This window comes from Hydractinia symbiolongicarpus, chromosome 11, assembly GCF_029227915.1.
Source record: "Hydractinia symbiolongicarpus strain clone_291-10 chromosome 11, HSymV2.1, whole genome shotgun sequence".
In the NCBI taxonomy this organism is placed as follows: domain Eukaryota; kingdom Metazoa; phylum Cnidaria; class Hydrozoa; order Anthoathecata; family Hydractiniidae; genus Hydractinia; species Hydractinia symbiolongicarpus.
The window spans coordinates 20,289,514-20,316,407 of record NC_079885.1 but is presented as its reverse complement, the minus strand read 5'-3'; the positions used below and the strand labels follow the sequence as shown (position 1 = coordinate 20,316,407).

General features: G+C 34.1%; 2 protein-coding genes across 4 annotated transcripts; one reads left to right on the top strand and one right to left on the bottom strand.

Moving 5' to 3' along the window:
- The first annotated feature begins 208 nt into the window (after nucleotides 1-208).
- On the top strand, nucleotides 209-26,771 carry LOC130614772 (uncharacterized). Of its 2 annotated transcripts, none has more exons than XM_057436224.1 (10): nucleotides 209-540; nucleotides 17,948-18,174; nucleotides 18,339-18,685; nucleotides 19,515-19,609; nucleotides 20,013-20,169; nucleotides 20,350-20,416; nucleotides 21,179-21,232; nucleotides 21,998-22,254; nucleotides 25,029-25,245; nucleotides 26,000-26,771. In XM_057436224.1, exons 1-10 carry the CDS (start codon nucleotides 374-376, stop codon nucleotides 26,185-26,187), a joined length of 1,776 nt encoding a protein of 591 aa, XP_057292207.1. In that variant the 5' UTR covers nucleotides 209-373; the 3' UTR covers nucleotides 26,188-26,771. The 2 variants fall into 2 exon arrangements, with proteins under 2 accessions (XP_057292207.1, XP_057292208.1); XM_057436225.1 differs by lacking the exon at nucleotides 209-540 and adding an exon at nucleotides 14,789-15,126 and having other exon boundaries at nucleotides 26,000-26,768.
- On the bottom strand, nucleotides 11,951-13,052 carry LOC130614781 (uncharacterized). 2 transcript variants are annotated; one of them, XM_057436241.1, is made up of 2 exons: nucleotides 12,951-13,052; nucleotides 11,951-12,746 (listed from the first exon to the last, which is right to left on the bottom strand). In XM_057436241.1, the coding sequence occupies exon 2, from the start codon at nucleotides 12,740-12,742 to the stop codon at nucleotides 12,071-12,073; it is 672 nt and encodes a 223-aa protein (XP_057292224.1). In that variant the 5' UTR covers nucleotides 12,743-12,746; nucleotides 12,951-13,052; the 3' UTR covers nucleotides 11,951-12,070. The 2 variants fall into 2 exon arrangements, with proteins under 2 accessions (XP_057292224.1, XP_057292225.1); XM_057436242.1 differs by lacking the exon at nucleotides 12,951-13,052 and adding an exon at nucleotides 12,848-12,944.
- Nucleotides 26,772-26,894: the final 123 nt, after the last annotated feature.

The following is a 26,894-nucleotide window of genomic DNA, read 5'->3' as shown; positions in this document are numbered from 1 at the left end:
ACTTGATTTTAATTTACTTTTTCTCAACAAATCAAACAGATTTTTTCTCACTTTCAAACAGTAACTTAGATTTTGGCCAAACATATTCAACTTCTAAATTTAGGACAGAAAATGCGATGCTGAAAGGTACGACAATTTTGCTTGCAACTTGCCAGAATATCTTGCAATCTGTTCTCAAGTTTTACTTATTTTAGAGGGGAACAAAGATCTTGCACGGATGGTTAAAAGGTACACCCCAAAGATATTTTATGATACAATCACGGGTTAATCGCTTTTGTTTGACAGTTGACTGTGATATTTATTTAGCTTTATCACACAAGTTAATACACCCTTTAGGTAAAAACGCTCTAGGGAAATAAAAAGACATGGTACAATGCCTAAATCGTCACGCTCTCTTGCAACATGGAATACGATAAAATATGAACGACCTTTTTGTAGATTTAAATGCTGTAAGTACAGAGAGGTAACAACCAAAACCATTAAAGGCGGTCAAGCCATTGACACGAACGTCGTTAAAAAGGACATTAAAGGTAAAAAAAGGTATGTAAAGCAGGTCCCCTTTTATAGTGTGTACGTTACTAGCTAGATTGACATTTATACTCCTTCCCCGGTTTCAGATTATAGAAAGTTTTCAGACACAGAGAGAGCATAGAATTTATTTGTTGCTTTTTATATACAAAAAATTGTTCTTCAAATTACATATAGCAAACGCAACATTTAACGTCTAAACATAGGAATCACCTTGTTTGGCAACAGCGAAACTGTTTTGAAAGTTAAATTGCTTCATGCAGGGTGCCTTATAAATATGTAGATAAATATTCTTAATATCCAAATAGCATCACATCCTCATTTCAATATCTTACACATTGGCTATAGACAAATTTGCATAACTTTATCTTTTGGAATTAACAATAACTTGACGAATATAACATTCACCGTTTCAATCAACCTCCAGAAATATTTCTCGGTGGAAAAAAATGACAACTGTAAATCCGAAGATTTTAACCGTCGTGACAAGAAAAAAAATTTTTACAACATTAGTCGCAGCTTCATATTATCATGATAAATTCAAGTGCAGTACACTTGCGTTGAGTAGCACACTCAGGGACCGTGAAAATTCGTCCGAATCTCCATCCAACTGAGACTTTTTTAAAAAAGGTTAAAATGTCCCACTTATCGAGAATTTTTGAACTTCTTTTAATACCTTGTATTTTTCGTAATTGATTTTGAAATTATTTTTCGATTTTTGTCACCTTCTAACATTCCTTTACTGTCCGTGGCTTACAGACAGCAACAAAAGCTTATTTTTAACTCATTGACGACATTTTTGCTCAAGGGACCGTAAAAAAGGGCCCCACTTTACGAAGCTCCCCACTTTACGAAGATCTCACTCGGAATCTCACTTAAGTGAAGTATTTTTGCTTTGGTTTAGTAAGGAAGTTCAAGGGCCCGAGAAATTTATTCTCAAATATTTGGGAGTCCCACTAAACCAGGGTCCGACTTAACGCGAGTATACTGTAATGTTCTTTTAAAAAAACTTTTTATAACTCCCTCAGCGCGTAGATACTTTTTTACAATTCTGACCTCGTTCTTTGCAGCATGTCTTATATAATTCATTTTGTTATGAGCAGTTTGGATACTGCAGATACTTCTTCGTGTAGGAAGAAAAACACAGACAACTGGAATACTAGTACCAGCGAGTTAAAAATAATAGAAAGTTAAAGAATACAAAAAGATTAAGGTGAAACATTACTATAAGTCTTTTTTCTGAAGGTGAGTCAACATCGCTTTGAAAATCTTCCCTACGTGTTCAATGCTACGTGTGCAATTTCCTTTAAAGGGAACTCGACACATTGGACAGTTTTCTATGCTCGGTTGTTTTGCGCATTGTCCACAAATAGCATGGCCGTTCACGCATGCGTACATTTCTTGAGGAAGATCAGTGCAAATAGGACACTCCACGTCTTCAAAAAATATCTCGGCTATGTCTTCTCTTTTCTCTAGCAATGTCTTGACCATTTTAAGGATAGTTTCATCAAGATCGTTTTTAAATATGTAGATAAGTTTTTTCGTGTTTTTTGTTGATATACTTGCGTCGGCTTCTAAGAACAGAAGAAAGTTTAACGCAAAATCATTCTCCATCAGTAACGCCAAATCAAGTGGTGTGTTTCCGTAAATGTTTGCTGCATTGACGTTGATATGATCGTAATGCTGAATAAATTCAGGATTACCATATAGCTGGAAGAGCATTTCGTTATTACTATGTTCGATCATTGAATGCAACAAAGTATTACCTTTTGAATTGACACATCGACTGCCTTCTTCCAAACTTAACAAGAAAAGTTTAGTCAACGCTTGATCGTTTGCCTGTATAGCGTAATCAATAGGACTGAACCCATCGCAATCTGATATATTTATAGAAGCATCATTCTTACATAAAGTATCAACAACATGCTTTTTATTCAGCTTAACTGCAACGTTTAAAGGCAGCTCCCCATTTTTGTCAGGCACGTTAACATCGACAAGCAGTAATAATCGGTTTAGTTGGTTTTTGCTTTCTTCTGTGTCATCATAAGCTTTAATTGCTTCAGTAAGACTGAGACTTTCAATAGTTATTGAATGTTTCTTCAAAAGATTAAGGAAACAATCTGTTGCATAGTAGCAATTAGAACGTAAAGCTTCTGTAAGAAGCGGAGTAATTTTATTTAATTCAACAAGTTTCAAAAATTCGTCACTTAAAACATCGTACTCAAGTGCCATGACCATGCAAGAAATGTTATCTTTATTACAAACATATATATCAGCGGACATGTCCAATAGCAATTTGACTGTTTCTTGGTCTTTGGCTTTTATTGCGTTATGTAGTGCTGTTTCGTTTTCACTATCTGTGCAATTAACATCCTCGCCATTTGCAAGTAAAAACTTGATAAAGTTTTTATCCATTTTATTCAAAATTGCGTCATGCATAAAACTCTTGAAGGCGGAATTTTCCTGAATAAGGAATTGGGCAAGGTCATTAAAACCGTATTTGTACGATTGATAGATGAGGGTACTGGAAACCTGAAAGATTCGTGTTTGGCCTATCCATTTATTACCTCTAACTTTGTATTCTTTAAATAAAAACCTAAGAAAATGCACCGTGTTTCTTCTTGGAGTGTGGTCTTTTAAAAGCTCACAAAACATTTCATCAGTTACGTACTGCGTGTAAGAAAAATGTGGCAATTTATTAAGTATGCATTTAATGAGATTATTGTTTCTACATTTTAATGCTAGCAATAATGGCGATTCTCCTTTTTTGTTTTGTGATGTAAGTAACTTGATTGAACCAACTGTTGACATAAGTTGGCTCACATTCTTAATTGACGTAAAATTTGCAATGGCCAGGTGTAAGGGGTTGTTTCCATTCATATCTTTAATCAACAAATTAGGCATAGCTTTTATTAAAATGGACGCAATGGCAACACGTTTCTGACTTAAAGCATTGTGTAAAGGTGTTTGATTCATCAAGTTTACATAGCACGTTTTATTATTGAATTGCGAAAGAAATGTCACAACGTCTGTTGTATTGGTTGATGCAGCGTAATGTAAAGCGAAATCACCTGTTTTTCTATTCTTTTTATACACCGCAGCTCCGTGTTCAAGAAGGACTTTAATTACTCTAACGCTGCCATATTGCGCTGCCACATGTAATAAGTTTTTGCCGGTGTAATCTTCAATGTCGTATCGAATTCCGTTTTTTAAGAGATAGTCAAGAGAGGAGAAGTCCTGGCTTACAATAGCATGTTTGCAGATCGCGTATTGCATTTCTTGATCAATTACCTTCTCTATGTACTGAGAATATATAGGCGTCGAGGTCCAAAGGGGAATTAAATGCATAATATTCTTCATAACTTTTTCAAAATGATTATCAAAATTCTCAATCTCCACAAACACTTTAAATAAGGCAACAGTCCATTTCATCTTTTGTGTTTTTAGTGCTAAATGAACCGGACTTTCACCTTGGTTGTTTTCCGTTGTTAACAGCTTTTGATCTTTGCAGGAAACTAAAACGTGTAGAATGTGATAAATAAATTTAACGTTATTAACTTCCACAGCTTCGTGTAATGACGTATTACCTTTATTGTTTTGAATTTTGATAATGTCCAACCACATTTTTTGAGAATCGGTAGCACTTTTAAACGCCAATTTATATAAATGCATTAACATTCCAAATTTCTGCTGTCTTACCATCATATGAATGGCAGTGTCTCCTAAACTGTTCTGTAGATCGCATCTAGCATTGAATCCAATTAGTATGTGCGCATACTTATAGTCACGACTTTCTAAGGCAAGATGAAGTTTTGTGTTGCTGTTTAAATCTTTGGTGTCAACTTCAAAATCCTTTGCGAGGTTCCTTGATTTAAGTATTTTTAGGGCACCAGTGTTTCGTTCTCTTAGAGCTCTCCTAAAGGCTGATTTCTCAGCCTGTTGTAGATCCTTAGATAGAATATCTTTGGGTACTGTATGCGCATCTGGCAAGTGTTTTAAACATTTTGTAAATGTTCTCTCATTTGAGGATAAATCTATTGCTGATTGGTTTTTACTGTCTTTCTGCAAAGGATTTGCTCCATAGCGCAATAATGTAGCTGTTATTTTATTATTTGGTGTTGTTACTGCATAATGAAGTGGACTTGTATGGCTGTCATCCATTTTGTTTGGGTTTGCTCCATTAAATAACAGCAATTTAACAATATCATATTTATTTTTCTGCACAGCCGAACATAGCAAAGTCTTTCCACCAATAAAAGAATCCAATAATTCGTTGGTGTAATAAAACGTTTTCGTTAGATATATTAAATCATTCTTATAAACAGCGTTTAGCAATTTTTTTTGAATTGCATTTTTTTGTTCGTCAGTGCTTTTTAAATAGGTTTCTGTGTGAAGCTTTGTTTGGTCTGTCAAAGTTGAGAGTGAGCTATACAGACTTGTCATTTGCCACATTTCGCTGAAATTTTATGTTCGTGCATACACATTATAAACTCTTTTTGTATTCTGACTGTTGTTGGCAATGTATATATAATTGAGAAATGTTTTTAATTGTGTAATTAACATCAAGTTTTAATTTCAAGAAAATTATAACTATTATGCTTCCGTGAAAAGGACTATCAATTACATATGAACCCTGTAGTAGCATGCTACTCAGTAAAGAAAAATATATATTTTTCGTACGCATAACTAAGATTTATTGATTTTTAAATTAGCTTGTTAACACCAGCGACTTTAACCCTTTTTACCATACACCGTTTTTTCGAAAGCCCTGAAGTTTCGCCGACAATTTTTCAACTTTGAACCCGATTTCTGGCCATGCCCTGCCTCACGTTTGGTTAAACTTATCAGATGGTAAATTCGATTCTCTTTGGCATGATCCCCGTCTTGATATCTCAAAGTTGAGTGACCATGAGTTATGACTAATAGACGTCACTTCCGAGTTAAGGGTTAAAAGGTCAGTTACATGACAAAATTAAATCAATAATTTTTATTGACAGTAAAGGGAAATATTTTAAAAAGTTGGGAAAACCCTTGAAAATGATTAATGTATTTCATTAGTAGCTACATGTGTTTATATCACGTTGCAAATATACTTAAAATATTCGTACAAAATCTATATTATAACACTCGCACTCTCTGTCTGTCTGTCTGCTACCCAGTTTAAAATCTGGGGCTTTGTAATTGAAAACTCCCTTATAATCATAGTAGCAACCTTCGTCCAAGTTAAATCTATGTTAACAGGCGGCAGGGATTCAGCGTTGTGGGAGATTTGACCGACAGCGTTCCCCTATGGAATCTTCCACAGGCTACCGACTAGTGTTCTTAAATACTATATGAGATTTTTTGTTTGTTTGTTTGTTTGTTTGTTTGTTTGTTTGTTTGTTTGTTTGTTTGTTTGTTTGTTTGTTTGTTTGTTTGTTTGTTTGTCTGTCTTTTATACATACTTGTATTATACGACACTTCTTTATAAATGAAAAAAAAGAAAGGGAAATATATACTTCGAAAAATGAAGGATAATCGATCTGTAAACAACTATTAGGGTATCATTAAGTAATCATACTTCTTAACATAAGTCTTAAAATTTCCTTATTGTGTGATTAGTCATGCCGGGGAAAATCCTTTTTAGATTACAGCGTGTTTATTAGATAAGATAATTTCTACGATCTTAAGATAATTTTACGATCTGCAGATACCTGATAACTATCCCATGAATTCCAGTTAAACAATGTGTAATTTCTTGATACGAGTATCCCTTGTAGAAGTAATCCACAATCAACACATCCCCTGTAGTAAGAAAAATAAAATATAATGACTAATATATGACTAATTAAGGGCGAATCTCCACGGAACGATTTTTTTTACGACGATCGTCATAACGTCGCGATTTTCGTCATAACGTACAGTTGAATTGGTTTCTGCTTTTCGTCACAAAAATCGTCGCTAATATCGTCCAGTGGAGATTCGGCTTAATTCATATATATATCGCTAATTCACCTCATCATCATGGTACTTACTGTCTTCATCAGCCATTACGGTTGCACTGAATAAAGACGAATGTAGCCATCAAGTTAAATGAACACTTTTTATGAAATTATTTTAAGAACGTAAAATTATCTTAAGATAATAAAATTATCTTAAGATCGTAAAGTTATCGCAGATTGTAAATTTGTAACCATAATTAGTTGACCATGACTTTTGTTTCATGGAGCAGATGCAAATAAAACGGATGACAGCCATAAAAGTCCACTTCATTATGCAGTAACAAATCTTTTGCAGGAAGACAGTAAAAACCAATCAGCTATAGATTTATCCTCAAATGAAACAACATTTACAGAATGGTTAAAACACTTGCCAGATGCAAATGAACTACACTCGAATCTATCTAAAGACATCAAACAATCTGAGAAATAAGTCTTCAAAAACAACTAACATCATTGCCTTAAAAATGCTAAAATCAAGAAACGTATTAGGGGATTCCATCGACGAGCAAGATATGAATGGTAACACGCAATTCCATCTCGCTTTAAAAAATTGTGATCTAAAGTACGCGTACATGCTAATTGGATTCAATGCACAATATGATATCCAGAACAGTTTAGGAGACACTGCCATTCATATGATGGTAAGACAGCAAAAATTTGGAATGTTAATGCATTTACTTAAATTTGCGTTTGTAGGTACTATTGATTCCAAGAAAAATTGGTTGGAAACTATCAAAATTCAAAACAATAAAGGCAGTACGTCATTCTCAACGCTGTGGAAGTTAACAACGTTAAATTTATTATTGAAGATATTATTTCGGTTTGTCTGTTCAGTATTCATATTATTGTGGAAAGTTTATCATTTCTTGAACATGATAGTTTAGTAGGCGACGTTTCGGGAGATCCTTCTCCCATCATCGGGCAAAGTAAAATGATGTTGAGCATGTATTTATATAATTGCAGAGGATCGAAATTCATAAAAATTATCCAATCAGAAACGAGCTGATAATTGCAGTTAATTACGGTAATTAACATTTTCGGACCTAGATGTAGGTAACTACTTCTTCTGTAGGGCTGGTAACCAAATCTCAGGAAGTTGATACGAGATGCTGTTTATGTGTTTGTTACGTGCTACACTGTTGATGGTTTCTTTAATCTTCCTGGCCGTTGTTCTGGATTCTCTGTCAATGATTTTCTTCTCATCCCAATTAAACTGGTGACTTCTGCTCCAGCTGTGGTCCGCAATTTTGTTTTTATTCACATCTCCGTTTCTCACTGCGCGTTAAATTTATTCATCACATCCTGCACATTTTAGCTTCCTGCAAAGATCAAAAGTTGTTAACAATGGAAAATAACCAAGGAGAAATTCCCGTTCATTTAGCACTAAAAAAACAAAGGAAGAAATGGAATATTGATTTATTATAGGCTTTGTGGAGATTGAAAATTTTGATGATTATTGTGAAAAAATTACGAAGAATATTCTTAAGTTGATCCCACTTTAGACCTCGACGCCAATTTATTTTAAATACATGGATATGCAAACACGCTATTATTAACAAGAATTTCTGTGCTCTCTCCTGAAGAACGGAATCCGCCATGATATTAGAGATAAAAGTGGCCAAAGCTTGTTACATGCAGAATCGCAGTATTGTAGTGTTAACGAAGTCAAAGTTCTTCTTTAAAGCAGAGCTGACATGTATGAAAAAATGCAGCAAATAATACACCAAACGTTGAATCGTTTCTGGGTCAATTTAATGGTGATAATTGTGTAAACCTTATGAATCAAACACCATTACACATCTCGTTAATTCGGAAGCATGAAATGATTACGCTTATTTTATTAAATGCCATGCCTCACATGCGGATTAAAGATTTTCATGGAAATTCTCCCTTACGTCTTGCTATTTTAAATTTCACGTCAATTAGAAATGTACGCGCACTAGTGTCAAAAGGTCGTTGCTCAACCGGGTCACTATCTATGCTTATATCAAGGAAAAAAGAGGGAGAATCACCATTACTGTTGACACTAAGACTTAGAAACATTAATGTCATGAGATACATTCTTAAAGAGTTGCCATATTCCCTTTACATAGGGCACATAACCAATAAGATGTTTTCTGAGCTTTTACAAAACCACACTCCAAAAGAAAACACGATGGAACTACTTTCGCTGTTATTCGGAAATACAGATTAGGAGGTTATATTAGTTCGGGGCAAGTACGTATATTTCGGGTTTGTAGTAAACTCATATATCAAGCATACGAAAATGGTTTTAATGATCTTGCCCAATTTCTTATTCAGGAAAATTCACCCTTCAGTAGTTTTATGCATGACGCAATTTTGAAAAAATTGGACATAAATTTTATAAAGTTCTTATTGAAAAATGGTGAGGATGTTAATTCTACAGATAAAGAGCAAGCAGCAGTCAAATTGCTATTGGACATGTCCGCTGATATATATGTTTGTAATAAAGATAACATTTCCTGCCTGGTCATGGCACTTGAGTACGATGTTTAAAGTGACGAATTTTTGAAACTTGTTGAATTTAATGAGATTATTTCGCTTCTTACTGAAACATTGCGCTCTAAAAGGTTCAACGCTACCAATCATCGTCTTGGCTTTTTGCACAAGCAATCGATCAAGCAAAAGTTTGTTGTGATGAGGAAGCAAAGGCAACATGAGGGATAGTTTTTTTAAAAATACTAGACATAAGAAGGTAATAAATGCTTCTAAAAATATTTTAAAGTAATCGTTGTTGTTTCAAGTGGCTTTATATGCAATAAATTGGTATGGATCTGTGCAGAATTTGAAAGAAAATATCTAGCTAGGTCTAAAAATTTAAAACAATTCTTTACAGGATGCTTGATTTAAAAACAAAGTATGTCTGTATAATACAGAATAAATTACGGTTACTGAATATTTGTAAGGTACTTTTCTGTAAATTTCAGTTATATTTGGATGTCCAATATGATACCAAAAATTATCAAGATTATTTAAGATGTTGTTTTTGTCCGCTTTGCTCATAAAATTTCCCTCCCCCGTTAAGTTAATCAATTTATACTTTATGAATACCTTAAAAAAATTTATACCCACTATGGCGTAAGACAAGACCATTCAAGCTAATTGAATCAGAATAATTGTTTTGATTAAGGCCGAGGAGGTGAAGCTCGGGTCCTGGATTTTGACGAGACGATTGTGGTCTGGCGCGCCATACTGATGATGCATTGGCTCGCTAGCTGTGTTATCTATGTTTTGCTTCGTTAAATTTACAGCGAACTAGCTTACTCATTCTTTATTAACTTTTGCTTAGCATTGTTTACTCGGCTAGCTTGCTGATAATAGTGGTAATGGAGACATGTTATCTATAGTCATATAGCGATTTGGGGTCAACTTATATTCTTTCAGCTTGCCACGAAAACAACCAATGGATATTTACATTTCTAGCCAACCATCCAAGCTAGGGTCGCCAGAAATGTTTCATTTGTGCAATAAAATTAGACCTATTGAGCAGTTTTATACTTTTGACATTGCTATTCCAGATTTTACACTTCTAGATAAATGTCTGCAAGCTAAAGCTTTTTAAACAAAAGCAAGTTAGAAAATAAAATCTAATATATGTAAAACTAGGAGTTTGAAATTGATTTGCCGTATGTGATTAATTTTTGTCACGAAAAAAAATATTTTAAAAGGAATTTCTAGATCCCCACCCCCTTTTCGAAATTGATAGCGCAGCTTGACAGAAGGTTTTTGTCGGCAGCTTTTTATCACACTAGCTACAATAAATCAGCAGGACAAACCAGTATATATATAGTTATGAGGGCAACCGTTTAATTGGGCGATGCTGTATGCAAGATCAGCTTGTACATATGGACTTTTAGAAAGCGAGAAATCTGTAATCTATCGGTACCAATAAAAAAATGGATCAGATCGCATGCTATAATTAATGACAAGCTTCCTTCATCCCTTAATAGCAAGCTTTGACAATCCGTTTCGGCGTATCTGACTTAAAACAAGATCGGAATGAGCAAAGTCGCCACGGATTTGGACTTGTAGGACCCTATATATTTTCTCTGCATGCATTCTTAAGAAATATTTTCAGGCCAGGCATTTTGTGAGTTGGGATTTTGGGAGAGTTCTAAAAAATTTGGGACGACGTTATTAAGTCAAAAATGACGTCATCATATATTTCCCTGAAAAAAGGGTAAAGCTGTGAAAAGGAACTTCAAAATTGAAAGAGATCTTTCCAACGATTAAGATGCCTTTAATTACGTAATACTTTGGAAATGTTAATAAGGATATTAATAAGATTTTTTTCCTGACCACCTGTCAACTCAGGAGTCACCATGGCAGCAGGTGTGACGTCATGTGAAAAAACAATTTACTGCCCTGAAATCAAAGAAAAGTAATAAAAATTCACCAAATTTAAAGCCTAACGCGTTATACTAAAGCTCATAATTTAAAACCACTTATTCGTTCATCGTTAAGTACAGGATTTACCGTAAAGCCATATCCACCGAACTCCACACTTCCTTTCAAAACTATAAAATAATCATAAACATTTTTCCAAATTAAATGCTGGATAAATTTTTGCCTAATTTACCTTCTTAATTTAATAGCGAAATATTTTATTGCAAATGCAGTGTACATTGCTAACAAACTATCTGGCAGCATACGGATTTTCTACCTTAAGGAAAAATTATCGTAGAAAGAATTTCACCAGTTTTGCAAATTATCTTTAGATTCTTTAGATTTAATTTCTAGAGAAGAGTTTTTTGAAATATATTTTCAGGATTCAGTTTTGCGAACCCGATGTCAAATGCAATCATATGTTTTGCACGTGAACAAAGTTCCAAAGAAACTTCAGCGACGATTCAGGAAATCTAATTTTTTTAATTATTTTGTCATTTGGGCTAAATTCGGAAAAATGAATCCTTCGAAATTAAATCCAATAAACAGCATTCTAATCAAATTAAGTAATCATCTTCTAAGTTAATAGAATACTACGAAAAGCACCCGTCAAGTGATTTAAGTCTGCTTTTAGGTGTGTAGCATTTTTCACTGGTATTACTATCAACTACCATATACTATAACGCACATCCTTTGTACATACAACACATCCTTTGTACAACATTCACATAATAGAGCTTGCCAAGACATTGAGCAATGTGGCAGATTCAGCTTTAATAGAACCCTAACAGAACAAGTGTGACATAACCAACTAAAAGTGACAAAACACTTGCTGAAATCTCAAGTAGTCAAGTTTCCCATGAAGATGTAAAACTGCTTAAAGCCGACATGGGGAAAAAACTTCCTCGTTTTTACAACTGATTTTATTTATTACATCCTCCCATTGTCTTGCACACCAGGATGCCTTTATTTGCGGAACTTTAGTGGTTTTCAGCCTATCCTGCAGTTATTGTCGTAAAAAAAAAAATTACATGTAACATTGGTACAATCTTAACAGAAACAAAACCACTAAGATAACAAATATGTTTATTTTAGAGAACAATTTAAAGAAATTAATTGTCAACTGAAACACGCACTTCGGCATGTTATTGAGTTTAATAACGACACAAAACATGGATTTTGGCGTGTAATTTTACATTTCGGTGATTATTACTTGCAAAACGGATATCTCTTCCCAAAACGTTCTCCTTCTGCACACGGATCAACAGACCAAAGTTTGGACGTCCACGCTTCCATGCAAGTATTGCTTTTCTGACGTCAAATTCCATCCAGCCAGGTGGACGGGCTGTGTGCAATCGTGTTACAGGATATTGACGACTAGCCACAGCGTCTCTTCCAAGATTCAGATATTTTGAAAACCACCCGAGTTTTCCAACACGATATATGCTTGTAGCTGCACGTTCACTCCATGATTTCAAAACACGGTGAATAATTATATTTCGCGAAAGGAACGGTGTTTTTCGAACTGATTGGAAACTCGCTTTGTGAGCGTACACATAGTATAGGTACATCTTTGCAAACTTTATTTTGTTGGCAGGACAGGAAGTTCTCAAATTCTCAAACTGGACCAGAGAACGCTTTAAAGGATATCGTGGATGGCGTCCGATGATCAGATAGGGAAGACGATTGAAATTTGTTGATCCTCTTTCTAAAGTGACATCTTGCTTCACCTTAAGGATATGAATCTTACCATTTCCAACATCAACAATTCGATACGTATGCACGTAGCATACAGCAAGCGCAAATAGTATGCCAGTCAAATACATGATCCTACAAAAAAAAAATGAGTGACATGAAAAAGGAGGATGTAGGAGGATATAAAAAGCAACATTTTCACATCAGTATTGCTCTCATGTTTAGATTTTACTTACTAGGTTATGAATCGAAATCCAGAATAGCAGTATAGATTTCAAACCAAATCGTAACCTCCTCAGTAAGAACATAGAACCGCTTTACAAAAAATTTCTGTCTCACCTTTAACTCTAACGAAGTACTTGTTTGGACAGCCTGATTCCCTTTTAAAGTTTCGGGTGTTATCTCTCTGTATTTATAGCATTTTAATTCCTAAACAGGTTGTTAATGAGTCAAAGTAAGCGCAACGATTAACACATTTCACTATGCTTTTTTACATCCCTAGAGTTTTTTTATTATCCGCGCAGGATGTATAACTTGTGCGATAAAGCTAATTGAATATAATAGACATATATATGTCAAACAAAAGCGATTACCCCGTGGTGTATCGTAAGATATCTTAGTAACTTTTAAGTGTCGTGCAAGATCTTCGTTCACCGTCTGAATTTTCTCTTTAATAATAGCCGTATTCTTTTTAAAGTGGTTGCGCATAGGTTTTTTTTAGAAAATCCTCGGAGAACCCGGCTTTTACGGACTTTGTTTTGGCTGCACGCAGTTTAACTTCGGAATTACACCAAAACCCGAAAAGAGAACTTAAAGGGCATTTTGGTTTGGAAGTACTGGTGTTGGGTTTGTAGGCCTCCTTTTCTTCTTTTTATTTTCTAAATACTTTGCATCTATAGGAAAATTTATTTTTTGTGTGTTTTCACATATATCTTCAAGTTTTCTAGCCATGTACAAATCTTAAACAAACCAATTTTAAGATTTTGGTTACAAACGTAGATTTCAAGAGAACATTCCAAAGCTAGCTAGCCTTATTTATTTTTGATATTTTACGGGGTTTTCATTTTGATATATGCTTTTTATGTTAGCCAACATTATTTATTTTTGTATTGGCTTCGCCAATATATTTATACTCAGCTGCAACTGGAGTTGTGGCTGCTGTTAGCTACCTCTGGTTAAAAAGTATTAATAGCCAAATAAGTTGGCTGCAACAGAATTCTCAAATAATCTTTTCTATACTAAATACAGTTAGCTAGCTACACTTTTTACTTAGATTTAAACTTTAACAAATGTCAGATGTTTATTGATGAGACAACAGTATTTGGTAATGACAAGCTTTAGGATGTGTTTCTTTTTTAAACCGAAGCTACGATACGCTAAGTTGTTTTGAATGTAGTGTTACGCCTGCACACATAGGCGGTACGTTTACCTGCAATAAGCGCGCAATCAAATGTTAACGACGGGCTCTTTCCTGTCGCTTTATTTAAACCAAAGTTGCGATAAAGTTTTTTTTTGATAAGAGTGTGTCGCTTACATACGGATGTGTGACACGGTTTACCTGTATTAAGCGCTCATCCCGATTACACTTTTATTATTATTTCGAATTTTTACAGAAACTTATTCTGCAAGAAGCAATATACAACATTAGATGACATTTTTCTGATTGATGTATTTTCGTACATATGCATGAAAAATTTCATTTTGGAAAATTCTCCTTACCCTTTTTTTATTGGACCAACACTGTCCTGTTTGGCAAATGAATTGTCCCCATTTGCGAGAAGGATATTTTCGCGAAAAGTGTCAAAATTAATATTAAGTACAAAAAAGATTAAATCCCACTGGATGGGCGTTATTTTGACAAAGTTCACCACGGAACTTCAGTTTTATTGATGATTGATTTTAATTGTCTATCTGTCTCCGAATTTTCCTGACTAGTTTATCTTACTACAACCATTTTATCTTAGTAAAAGTAACACCTCACTCCGATCTACTTGATGATATCATGCATAATTATTGGAAACTTTAAAGTCCAAAATTTTACGAAGAGAGCGAGAATTTTCTAATTCCCAGATAATTTTTTAAGCTTTTTCGTATAAAATAACTTTGTTGTTTTCACCGGAGGTAAGCTTTATGGGTTAAACATTTTTGCGAATAATTTACTTAAATTAACGTATAAAAAATATAGTATGCCTTGACCCATAATTCAAAAGTATTCATTTCTCATATTATTCATCATTCGGAAATGTATAGCGTAAAAATATCTATTACTATCATAACGAATAATTTACATAAATTAACGTGCAAATATTGTCATTTTTCAAAAAATAGTTTCTTCATTATTTATTAAATAATTTCGTACAAATGCGCGATTCAATTTTTATTCAGGTGTACATGTATTCTGTAATTCAGTTGCCATCACTATCTTAAAAAGAAACAAATTCTTCCGTTGAAATTTATTTTTGCCAAGGAGAAGAAAGTAGAATTTGTTGAAAAAATTCACATTGTTTAATCACTGGTAAGAATATTTAGGTATATGTTATAATTTTGTTTTTATTTCACTTTATTTTATACTGCGATTTTTCGTGGGTACAATTTTCGCGGTGACCTTAGCGTATTTCACGTGTAAGTGATTGTGTTAAAGATTATATTTACTTGTCATAATTCCTGTGGGTATTCGTAAAACATTTAAATCACATGAAATGAGAAAAACAAAAAGTTTTGATTCATTATTTTTTCCAGTAGGACGTTTGCAAACAAAATGTGGCTAAAACACACCTTCAGAAAATCTCCAGACATGGCTCGAATTTGATTGTGGAGAAATTTACCCCGAATGAAAATACAGTTGACCCTTGTCTTAGCGAACTCGCTTTTAACGAACTCCTCATTATATGGAACAAAAATAACTTGGCAACAACGCCTGATTTACCCTTGAAATAGCCAATAGTAGCACATTTTAGAAGCTGAATGCTTCAAATGACCAAAACCGAATCAGCGACATTTGAAATTCAATCTTTGAATTTTATTCAATTATTGTTTGTTTACATATTTTTTGTTTAAAAAAATGTCGGCTGCTAAGATAAAAAGGGTGAGCCTCGGTGATAAATATAAGGCTTTCAAAGAAATTGAATCTGATATTAAGCCATCTAAAGTCGCCGAAAAGTATGACGTTCCCTAGAAATACAGTATCGACATGGCTGACATCAAAAATGCTTTCAAGTCCAATGAAGTTAGCTCGAAAAGGAAGAATATAGGTCCGCTGTTGTTAAATTATACATCAACCGCATTGAAAGTGGTCAAGAATTACCAAAGATAAACATTTTAGATGCGATGAAATTCCTTTGTGCAAGCATAACTGAATTACCAAGGATACAGTCCAAAATTGTTTTAAACGTGGAGGAATATCCAAGGATACCCAAGCAGATGCAGTAGAAGAAATAGATGTTTCATTTAAATCACTCACATCCGATTTGAATAAGCTGCGATTACTTGACCAATCATTGGTTCCTGATGGAATAACTGCCGAAGACTGTACTGACGCTGATGAAAATCTAGTTGTAACAGAGTCTGTACTGATTGACGGCAGAAAGTTTTTAGGTCATTACAGGGAAACCCCAAACGTAGATGACGATACTAAGGATGCTGAAGAGAACGTAGTGGAAATTGAACCTCCAAACAAACCGTCAGAATGTGAAATATTCGTAGTTGTGGAATTACTTCAGAGATGCAGTCTTTTTGAGGAGGAAGTGGTAGCATTCAATATGAGAAGGCATCTGGAGTAGTTCAATCTGGTATACGATAAATGTCAAGAATAAAAAAAGCAACAAACAACCATTGAAAATTTCTTTCAAAGACTTTGATTCTTTATGAAACTGTTTATAATTATTAAACTAAGCAGTACTAAAAAATGGTGAATTTATCAGATTTAAACCCATTTTTGAAAAGTTCGCTTTCAACAAATCCCTCATTATAGCAAACTAAATTGCTCGTCCCCTCAGGGTTCGCTAAAACGAGGGTCAACTGTAGTTTATCCACTTTAGAAAAATATGATATTATTCCACATTTTTGTTCTTTAAACACAGCACAGTTGCTGTTCGTAAAATTCTACTGCAAACAAGGACATTATAAGTTTAAAACAACATATTTGTAGCTAAACAAATTGGTGATGTTTTTAAAACTGTTTCATTATGTTTTACAAACGTCCAATAAAGTGAATCATCATTGCAGATTACAAAATAAGATAAGCCAAAAGACCAAATAATTATTATATTATACACATTCTAGGATCTACAAGGTTTTTTTACATAAAAATATGTTCAAATGTTTAAACGATTACTCATTTTGCAATTTACAATAAAGATCATTTTTAGTATTGTTGTACTATGGTCTTACTCACATGCTGATCAATTGAAGAAAAGCAGCCCAGGTATTCAGGTTCACTGAAAATCAAGAAAAATCTTGTAACCGAGTGAAACAAGTCAGATAAAAAAATTTGTTTTTTTTGGAAATTAAATATGCATTGATTTCACAAGAAATATTTATTTGGGATTTGCTTTTTAATTTGAAATTATTTGCATGAACGACCAATATATCAGCCACGTCTGAATAAAAATAAGCCAATATCAGTAGTTATCGCACAGTGGCGAGAAAAATATAAAATATTTTTTGGAGTTTTTTATGCTCTCGTGTACATATTTCACGAACCTTGAGGCGAGTGAAATATAAGAGAATTAAAAAATGAAAAAAAATATGACGATATTTTTCGAGAACAAGTGCGATAACCCGAGCATAAATTACAGTAATTTGATATACAGATGATTGTTCAAATTTAATCACGGTTTACGAGGTTGAACAGCGAAAAAAATTATTGCAAGATAATACATGTGATTATGTCTTTTTTGCAGCTATTTAGACAATCAGAGAAAAAATATCCGCTTTTTGCACTGTAGAATTGAAAAATAGTAAAAATGGCACTCGTTTCTTTAAACTTGTCCACAGTTGTGAAGCAGTCAGGTTTAGGGTTTCAACAAAAACAAAAACACAACACAAAAACTAGGTAACAGAAGAAATGCTGCACAACAAATGTTGGGAAGAATGGAATGTGTTCTTTAAAAAAATTTACATTCACAGACTATATACTAGAAGCCAATACTAAATATATTTTATACACCCTACCGACGATTTCTCCTGAGCTGAAAAAATGCTTAAACGTTTCCTGAATTACAAGGTTGCCTATAATGGCCATCTTCTGGTTTGAATTATCTTTCTCTTTTTTAACAAAATCCATTGTTTTTTGTTATAATTTTGTTGTTATGGAAAAATTCTCGCTCTCTACCTAGATTAAACAATTATTCAACAATGTTTAAGTTGCTTCTTATGTTATCGGCATTATATATATGTGGAGCACATGACGACACAGATTGTTCTACATATTATGATTCTATAATCAATCCATCATTGCCTACCTCGTTCACTGATCCATGCACTATTTCACCAGATGTAGCTTATATCAATTATCCACCATATATATATGAAAGTGGAGGTAGCGCAGTTGGAATATGGAAGGGTGAGTTATCCTTGCTGACTTGAACCTTGTTTTGCTACTGTCTGGATTGTGTAAACATTGAACATTAGTAGAAAAAATATCGAGTGTATAATCCTTTTGTGGATTATATGTTTTCACTTTTTTTATGGAAAAAAATCTGTAGCATTCGTCACTGTTTTTTTTAGATTATTTAGACAACTTTTTCAAGAAAGTTTGCAGGAATCCAGCCTTGACAGTCACGTACAACAAAAAAACCTCAACAAATTCGAAACTTTTGCAAGATGAATGCAAAGTATCTCCTACCTCTTGCCAATTCTCTGTCCCAGCTGTGTCACTGGCTGGAGCTACTGAAAAAAATGGTCAGCCGTTTGCGCAGTTCTTTTCTGTTGTTGGCGTGGCTTTTGTTACAATCAAAGATGAGGAATGGCTTCAGGTTACAAGCAGTTTCGGAAAAGGTGTCATCGATGCATGGCCGATTCTCTTGCTTGCGGTGGTAGCAGCGCTCTTAACTGGAGCTGTCATATGGATATTGGTAGGTATTTTATTGTTCTCGAAAATCAGGTTACAAGGTTTTAAAGTTTTAATAAATATATACTAAAAACATTTACTAGTTCAAAGGTCATAATTAAGTAAGTAAATAACGGGAAGTTTTGTGGGGATTCCATCCTAACGGTTAGCTCTTCCTCCCCTCCGACTGTAACTATGTTACATTACCGCCAGAGAAACTTATAGCATTGCTCTAACTTGCTTGCCTGCCACACAACCCGGTTATCGGTCAGTAGATGGCACGAAATGGGCTGACAACACTGCATTTAAAGTGCGCCGGAGTGGAGACTTGAACCTGAAAGCTTAGGATTACAAGTCGAATGTGCTACCACTACACCGTCTCCGCTATCCCCGCCGTTATACTTACAAATACCAAAGAAAAAACAGCCTTAATTACAATCGCTACGATAACATGGAGAGAAAAGGAAATAAAAAACAGAATAAACAAGTGAGAAGAGAGAAAAGAAGGACAAAAAATGAATGAAATAATAAGACGGTTGATTAGACAGTTAAAGTTTTGTTAACATACTTTACCTTTTTATTTGGGCTAGGGTTCTCCCATCCTTTATACAAGCCTTTCTTAAGTTTTAGTTGCCATTTTGTCCAGACTCTACCAAAAATGGATGAACAGTTTTTGTTAGCTTGTTTCACGCACATAGGATTTTCTTGCAGGTGTTTGCGATATCGATAGTTTCATAAAGACGGATACTTAAACCTATTCTCAAATTTTCCTATCCTTTTCAAAAAACATGTAATAAAAGGCAAACGAGCTTAAAACGTTAAAAATTTAAAAACTTTTATCTTGCTCCTCGCAGGACACATGGTGGAATGAAGAAGAATTTCCACGAACGTTCGTTAGAGGTGTTTACGAAGGCTTTTGGTGGAGTTTCGTTTCCATGACAACAGTCGGGTGAGTAGAATTTTTGCATTAAAAAAGTCAAACAAGGATTACAAAGTAAAAGTAACGTTGAAATACCGAATAGAATCTGGGGAGGTGATTTATTAAGATGATACACGAGGGTAAGAGGGGCCGTCATAAAACGTAGGACGTAGGGAAGCAGCGGGTTGATAATCATCAAATTGTAGAGGTACACAGATACTACCCTCGGTAAATTATATTTAGAGACTGATCCTACATTTCTGGCTGACATATAAAAGTAATTAAGCATTTCGTCCTATTTTAAACAGAAAATATAATAACATGGCAAAAAGGGAAAGAAAATCCGTTTTTTTAGGAACAACCACCCCCCCCCCCCCATTGGACTATACTCGGTTAGCTATAACATATAATTAACACATTCTCTACCTAACAGGTATGGTGACAAAGCTCCTCGAGGTTTTCCAGGACGCTTATTTTCCATCTTCTGGATCATAGCTGGTATTACCATTATTAGCATCTTAACATCAGTGTTGGGCAATGCTTTGACACAATCTGTTATTATTGAAGAAGTTAAAATGGCGGGCTTAAAGGTAATCAAGAATGAAACTAGATATCATCTATATGATCAGCATATATTGTGCCTTTAGTGCAGTTTTTACTTAAAATTTAATAAATCAGGAATCGGTAATTAATTATTAAAATTACTCTATTTGAAGCGTTTCCTTTATGTCTCAATTATGCCATTTACACAATTCTAAACTATACATTAGGTTGGTCACTTACCAGAAACTTCAGTGGCAAAGCAAATCATTTCGAAGGAAAAAGGAATAGCAATAGGTAGGAAAACCTTAAGGACAGAAAAAAGTGCAAGAATGAAAAAGTGTGGAACTAATTAGAGGGTGTTTTTCTCCATATATTTATCAGATCACGGCAGAAATAATCAGTTCGAATTAGAATATTGTTATAAAGTGCAATGTTAATTGATTTTACAGTTTCCTTAGGCTACTTTGAGAAGTATGTAGGCATAAATCACTAATCTAATTTACTTTTTTGATATGAAACTAAAGAGAGTTAGTTTTTTACGTCTCAGACTTGTTAATTCGACATGCCATTTTTTGAATTAAGACTTCTACTCAACTTCGGACTAAAACTGCAGTACTTTTTTATACCATTACACCTTTATACACTTTAGGCATCCAAAAATACTTTAATTTTTATATAGAATTTTCTTTTTTTGATAAAGCTTTGCCAGGCCAGATTTTAGCCAATAATTAGCAACAAGCTTTAAACATTAAAATTTAATAACTACTAGTTCTCACACGGTTCGAGTACAACTCATGTTTTTTGGGCCTTACAAATATCAGACGAATCAGGAATATCAGAACGAAAAAAATATATGTAATATTGTGTGAGACTTTAGTTGGATAAGTAGTTTATCATTGGTGCGAGCAATTTCAGAACATGATTTTATAACAAAACAAAATTAGAGAAAAAAATTTTACGAAGTTTTTCGTGAGTTAAAATAACGTTACCTTTCGCAAAAATCGCGAAAAAATAATTTTCACGTAAAGGTGATTCACTGTAATATACGTTTTGTAGAAGCTAGTTCAATTGAAGAATTGGAAAGATTGATCGCAACTGGAGAAGTTGATGGTAAGTATTTGTATAGAAGCTACTTATTATAATCTAAAATCTTGGAAACAAGACTTCATTACACAAATGTGACGAGGGTGCGCTAAATATATTTGGAATGTCTCTATTCTTACGTCCATGCTCTTCACCTTGCGGTTGTTAAGTTTTGCATGTATCCGGACAATTCAGGTTCCCAAAACCAGGGAAATGTGAAGAAAAATGAAACTTTTGTGAAGAAGAATTTATGATAATATGGTTTAGCCACTGACGATCCTGTACTTTCTTATGATTCAATGGTTATTGAAAAAAGATGATTATATAAATTATATGAATAGTCGTTAGCCCGTGGAAAAATCCACGGGTTCGCCGGTCTTTTTTATACCGTACTGCGTGCGTCTCGCTACTTGCACAGCTAAGCTACCATCTTGCGTGACAGACGGACTGACGTATACGGGTAATAGGTAAGAGGTAAGCTACCATCTTGCGTGACAGACGGATACCCGTAAAAGGATCCTCCGCCTTGGAATAAGCGCTCCCTCATTTATAAAAGGCCCCTTATTCAATAAAATAGTACTTAAAGTAGTACTCATTTGGAAGATATTCCATCAAGCTAAAATAATGAAACCAAATTATTTAGCGACACTACTTTCTTAATTAAAGCGACGTAGAATTTGAAACTATTTCGTCTTCTGTAATGAGAATTATCCTCCTCATGGTGAGTGGCCCGTCTTTCAATAATCATTACTTTTGGTTTCTAAAGATTTTTTTATTTCTCCTCTTTTTCAGGATTAGCAATGGATTCCCGTCAATTGGAATATTACTACAAAGAGCGCTTTTCAAAAATCAAGGATGTCACTTTCAAACTTCAAAACATCTATTCCTTTTCCCAATCTTATGGCATGTCCTTTTACGATATTTCCACTACCGTCAGTCCATTCGTCACAGAATCAGATTGGCCTCCTTGCTTACGGAAGTACGTAAATAAAAATGCAGATTCGACGGATGTTATGGAAGGCGAGTACCGAGATTCACAATCTTCTAAGGTAATTTTGGCATTATTTTAAAGGAAAAAACTTTCGCCATTTCGCGAAATCTAGTAAAATCGAAGCTTGTTTTTGCGAAGTAGGGTAAAATATATTTTTTGCGAGAGTGAACTCTTACGAAAAGGACTATTCACGAAAGGTATTTCCCCTTATAAGGCGGAAAATAAAAAATATTAGTCAACATATCTTGACTATATATAACATTTTTTACCGTCATGGGAACAGCAGACACAACCATCCCCAGGGGTTCTTGCCTTTTTTATATTGAGGCACGTTCAAGAAACATCTGGTACAGACTGGTGAGTTCTGTAATGCGATTGGTTTACACCCGACATAGATAATTTATTTACGCGTCATAATAATATATGCAACAAATTGCTATAAAGATGGCGGGTTTTGTTACAAAGACATTAAAACACGAGGGGATTCCTAAGTATGACAAATGTTTTAAAAAATTGAACAAAATAATAAAAAAATATTGAATCAAGCATTAAATGAAAGATGTTATTTTGGCGGATTTTTTCATTGTTCACTTTCGAATAAAAATAAAGGTTGTTCTTACCGCCTTCTGGAAAACATGACTTTTGTCAGTTAATGTGAGAAAAAGCATCTTAAACTATTTAAAAATTGTATATATTAAGTATAGGTACCATACAACCTCGTCCCCAATGCATTTTGCATCTTTTCCAGCATCTGGACAGTGTTCGCCTCGCTGTCCGATATAATGAAAGATTCAGCAGGTGCTTGTTCAAAAGTTATACTGTTTACTCTGTATTACCGGACACAGGAATAAAATTAGTAATAAAAATTAATGAGAACCTGCCCGACATGTAGCTAGCTAGAAATGTCCCGCTTTGAAGCAAAATTTGGGAATTCGGAAGTGATTGTCACCTTGCATAACTAAGAACACCATAAAAGGGATTTACAACTAAGGTTAAATTGGCCAAAAGACATATTTTCTTCAAGATTTTCCTGAAATAGTACGTACCAAAGAAAGAATGTATGTATACAATATATGACACTATAAGGAACACATTTAAGTGATAAACAAGTGAAAAATCTATAACCTCTTGGTCAAGATTTACATTGCCATTACCTTCGTTGCTCACAAGTACCTTCGTTGCTCACAAGTACCTTCGTTGGTTGTATTTAGCACCTGTCAATATTTTTACTAACATAATTCGTATAATATAAATCAGATCTTTAGATCGTGTTTACCGGTAGTGAATTTAGCACGCTAAAGTACGCGATCTTCTGTTCAAACGCAGTATATATGTGTTGCTTCTGGAAAGACTTTTGCCATAGTTCAACTGGGAAAGGCGCTAACAAAGTGAAGGGGTCATAGCGTAGATGTAAGGCTTGAAGGTTGGCTCAAAAATTAAGCAAGTTGCTTAATTCTTGGCCAAATTCTTAAACCTAGTTTTAACAACTGGGTTGCTTAAAAATATCTAGCTAAACTATATAAAGCATTGGAAACATTTTTTTACTTATTTAGCTAGCCTTTGGTTTTTTTATTTATTAGGTAGAATATAGCCAGATAGATGCCACAATCTAAGACTTACCACTGTGGCTAAAAGAGATACTTGACTTGTGAATATAACGGCTAGCCATCTTACTAAGTGGCTAGCTATGTATTAGTATGTCCCAACAAAATCAGCTTTATCTTATCAGACACGACCGCATTATTTTCATAAATAATGTTTCTTAAAAGATTTCTTCACTATAAAATGTAATTTCAGGCGGAACAAATAATAACCTGGCTTAAAATAAAACTTTGTAAAGTTAAGTGTTAAAATATAAACAACCAGGATCCATCGACCTTGCCATATGCAAATAAACAACGAGGAATCGATCAAGTTGCTTTCACTAGGGGCAGAGATTGTAAGAGAGACAACCTCATTAATTATTCATGGACGCTATACTGATTATGAAAGCCAGGTTGTAGCAGGATTATGTTAGCCGTCAAGTAAGCGCAGCGGTTTTGACATCAGATAACAAATCCTGGGGATGAGTATGCAGGAGGCAGCCAAAAAGTTCAACTAGCTGCAAAAGGCAACGAATTTTTTTTTTATTTTTATATTTAGCGGTTGCTAATGATAAAAATTTGTGTAATGCATTTTTGTAAGGTTTTGGTTCTATAGTTCCGGTGATAAAACGATGTATATTACGTAGTTCATCGTTAACTACGTATTAAAGGTATTCTTTCGATGAAGCACGCGAGTATTGCAATGCTGATCAAAATAGAAGTTAAATTTCACAAGCATTACGCATTTTAAACTTGTCCATGTCTACAGCGGACTAAGGAATTGCACCTCTAGAAATGTTCTAAATTTTTTTTCTTAAGTCTGCATTCTAATAGGAATTGAAATTGTTTTAAAAGTAAGTACAAAACAAGGCTAAGAAGATTTTATACACTCATACAACTCGATAGCTAACTGGTTAGCACACACCTTTTGTCTAATTGGTAGTAAGTACGATTTCAGAGTTGTACAGTTGTGTCCAAATAAGCGCTACAAGAACTGTAAAACTTCCTTTGTGGTACTTGCAATAAAATCCTACTTTAAGTTTAGAAATTTTTGAGGATAGAAACTTTCACAGTGAAAAAAAATCGCTAAATTGTTGCATGTCGCCAATATAAACCTCTGCGACTCGATATTCTTGAAAAATATGGACAGTTCAGTTTTTGCGAAATTTGCGAAAGTATTAGCACTTAATCTAATTCCTTAATTGGTAATGATAAAGACGCGAGAATAAAAAATATTATTTTTTCTTAGATGGATCCCACTATCCTTGTGAAAAAAGAAGCAAAGGAAATTGCTTTAATTGATGCAAATTCTGAAGAGTTTATAAACTTCATGTACATGTTGTTTTACCTGTTGTTGGCTTTCTTTATCATTGGGCTAGGATTTGATCTGTTTGTAAAGTATATCTACAATAGAGAAAGTCATATCGGAAAAAATGCTGGTTATGTCGGAGAAAACGACACAGAAGGTTTGTTCATTTGTTTTACTCTAATGTAGTCGCATGATGTACAATGATATCTTTATTCAAATAAAATTTTACTTGGTGGGGTTACTATTGTACTTAGGTTTGATATAATTGTACTTGGGTTGAATACAATTTTACTTGAGCTAAATACAATTATACTTGGGTTGAATACAATTTTACTTGAGCTAAATACAATTATACTTGGGTTGAATACAATTTTACTTGAGCTAAATACAATTGTACTTGGGTTGAATACAATTGTACTTAACTTGAATGTACTGTAGAATCCTGAAACTCGAAGACACACAGTAACCGAGAAAATAGCTCGAGTTATCAAGGCATCGATTATTGATAACTCGCAAGAACTCGCTCGCAATTTTTTTTCATATGAAAACCATACCAATACATCATTGCAAAAAGTTTCTAATGTCGCTCTGTGCCTAAGCTCAAATATCTTTATCAATAACAACGGGCAAGGAATTAAGCCTTAGCTGCATGCAAAAAAATCGATTTCCATTTTTCTCCAATTTAAGTTATCGGTGAAGTATTGCCCCAAGGGACATAAGTATTGGTTCGAATTATCAAATGTTCGAATTATCAAGGATTCGAGTTATCGGGGATATTTTATGAAAAAGAATTAGTCACGGTTCAAGGGAATTCGAAATCGGTCCGAATTATTGAAATTTGAGTTATTGTACTTGGATTAAATACAATTGTATTTGGGTCAAATACAATTTTATATTTTCTTCTTCTTAAGGTCAAAAAATCGACATGGTAAGTTTGACAAAAGAAGAGAAAGTGATTGCTGATTTAGTTGAACGAACAGTCCAGTCCACTACAAAGAAAATGAAGGAAGCCGAAAAGCAAGTGAAATTTGAAATCATGGATATGTCGCGGACGATAAGAAGAGAAATGATAGAATTGAAAAGAAGAGTGGAAAAATAAACGTAATTCAAAACCAACAAAATTTGAAAGTCTGAATGATTTGAAAGTCTTTGCAAACTTTTTTATTTTATTTTTAAGAGCCGATAGACAGACAGGATTCAAAAAACATATTTCTACGCCTTACCTAGACTCCTGCAAATTTTGCGCGGTTGCATTTCGCGCTAATGACAAATGTATTTACAGCTTGGCTTGTGGTATACATGTTATATATGCACTATGTTTTAACATAAATGTACTACTACACAGGAGATATCTGTATATAGTTCATATCGCACAATTTATTAGGTTTAAATTTTTTCAATATATGCACCGAAAATATCTATTTTACTTATTTCTCGTGTTGCATGTAATCGGAAAAATATATATTTTCCTATTTTTTGCAACCTCGTCCCCAAGACTCTTCTACTCCTATGATACTTTGATGGGACAGCTCCCTACAGCCTTAAATTAAGCTGGTGAAAGGAAATTTTCTTTTGGGTGATTTGTAATCAATCAATTAACTAGACAACCACATAAGATATCAATTCTATTCTTATGCTGAACGTTAAGCAGAAAGGATCGATTTACAATTTTAAAGCCTTTAGCATGATTCCACCGGGATTTGAACCGAAGACTTTCCGCACTGGAGGCAAACGCTCTACTGCAAAGCCACCATTGGGTAAATTGACTGCATCATGTTGCTTTAATTGATACTAACAATCTCATTT

What these genes read in the sequence shown, in the direction of transcription:
- LOC130614772 (XM_057436224.1), top strand. Translation starts at nt 374, where the DNA reads ATGCCTAAATCGTCACGCTCTCTTGCAACATGGAATACGATAAAATAT. An exon ending in GAGCTGTCATATGGATATTG is followed by an intron (nt 18,686 to 19,514) that starts GTAGGTATTTTA and finishes TGCTCCTCGCAG; the next exon opens with GACACATGGTGGAATGAAGA. An exon ending in GAGATTCACAATCTTCTAAG is followed by an intron (nt 22,255 to 25,028) that starts GTAATTTTGGCA and finishes ATTTTTTCTTAG; the next exon opens with ATGGATCCCACTATCCTTGT.
- LOC130614781 (XM_057436241.1), bottom strand. Translation starts at nt 12,742, where the DNA reads ATGTATTTGACTGGCATACTATTTGCGCTTGCTGTATGCTACGTGCAT.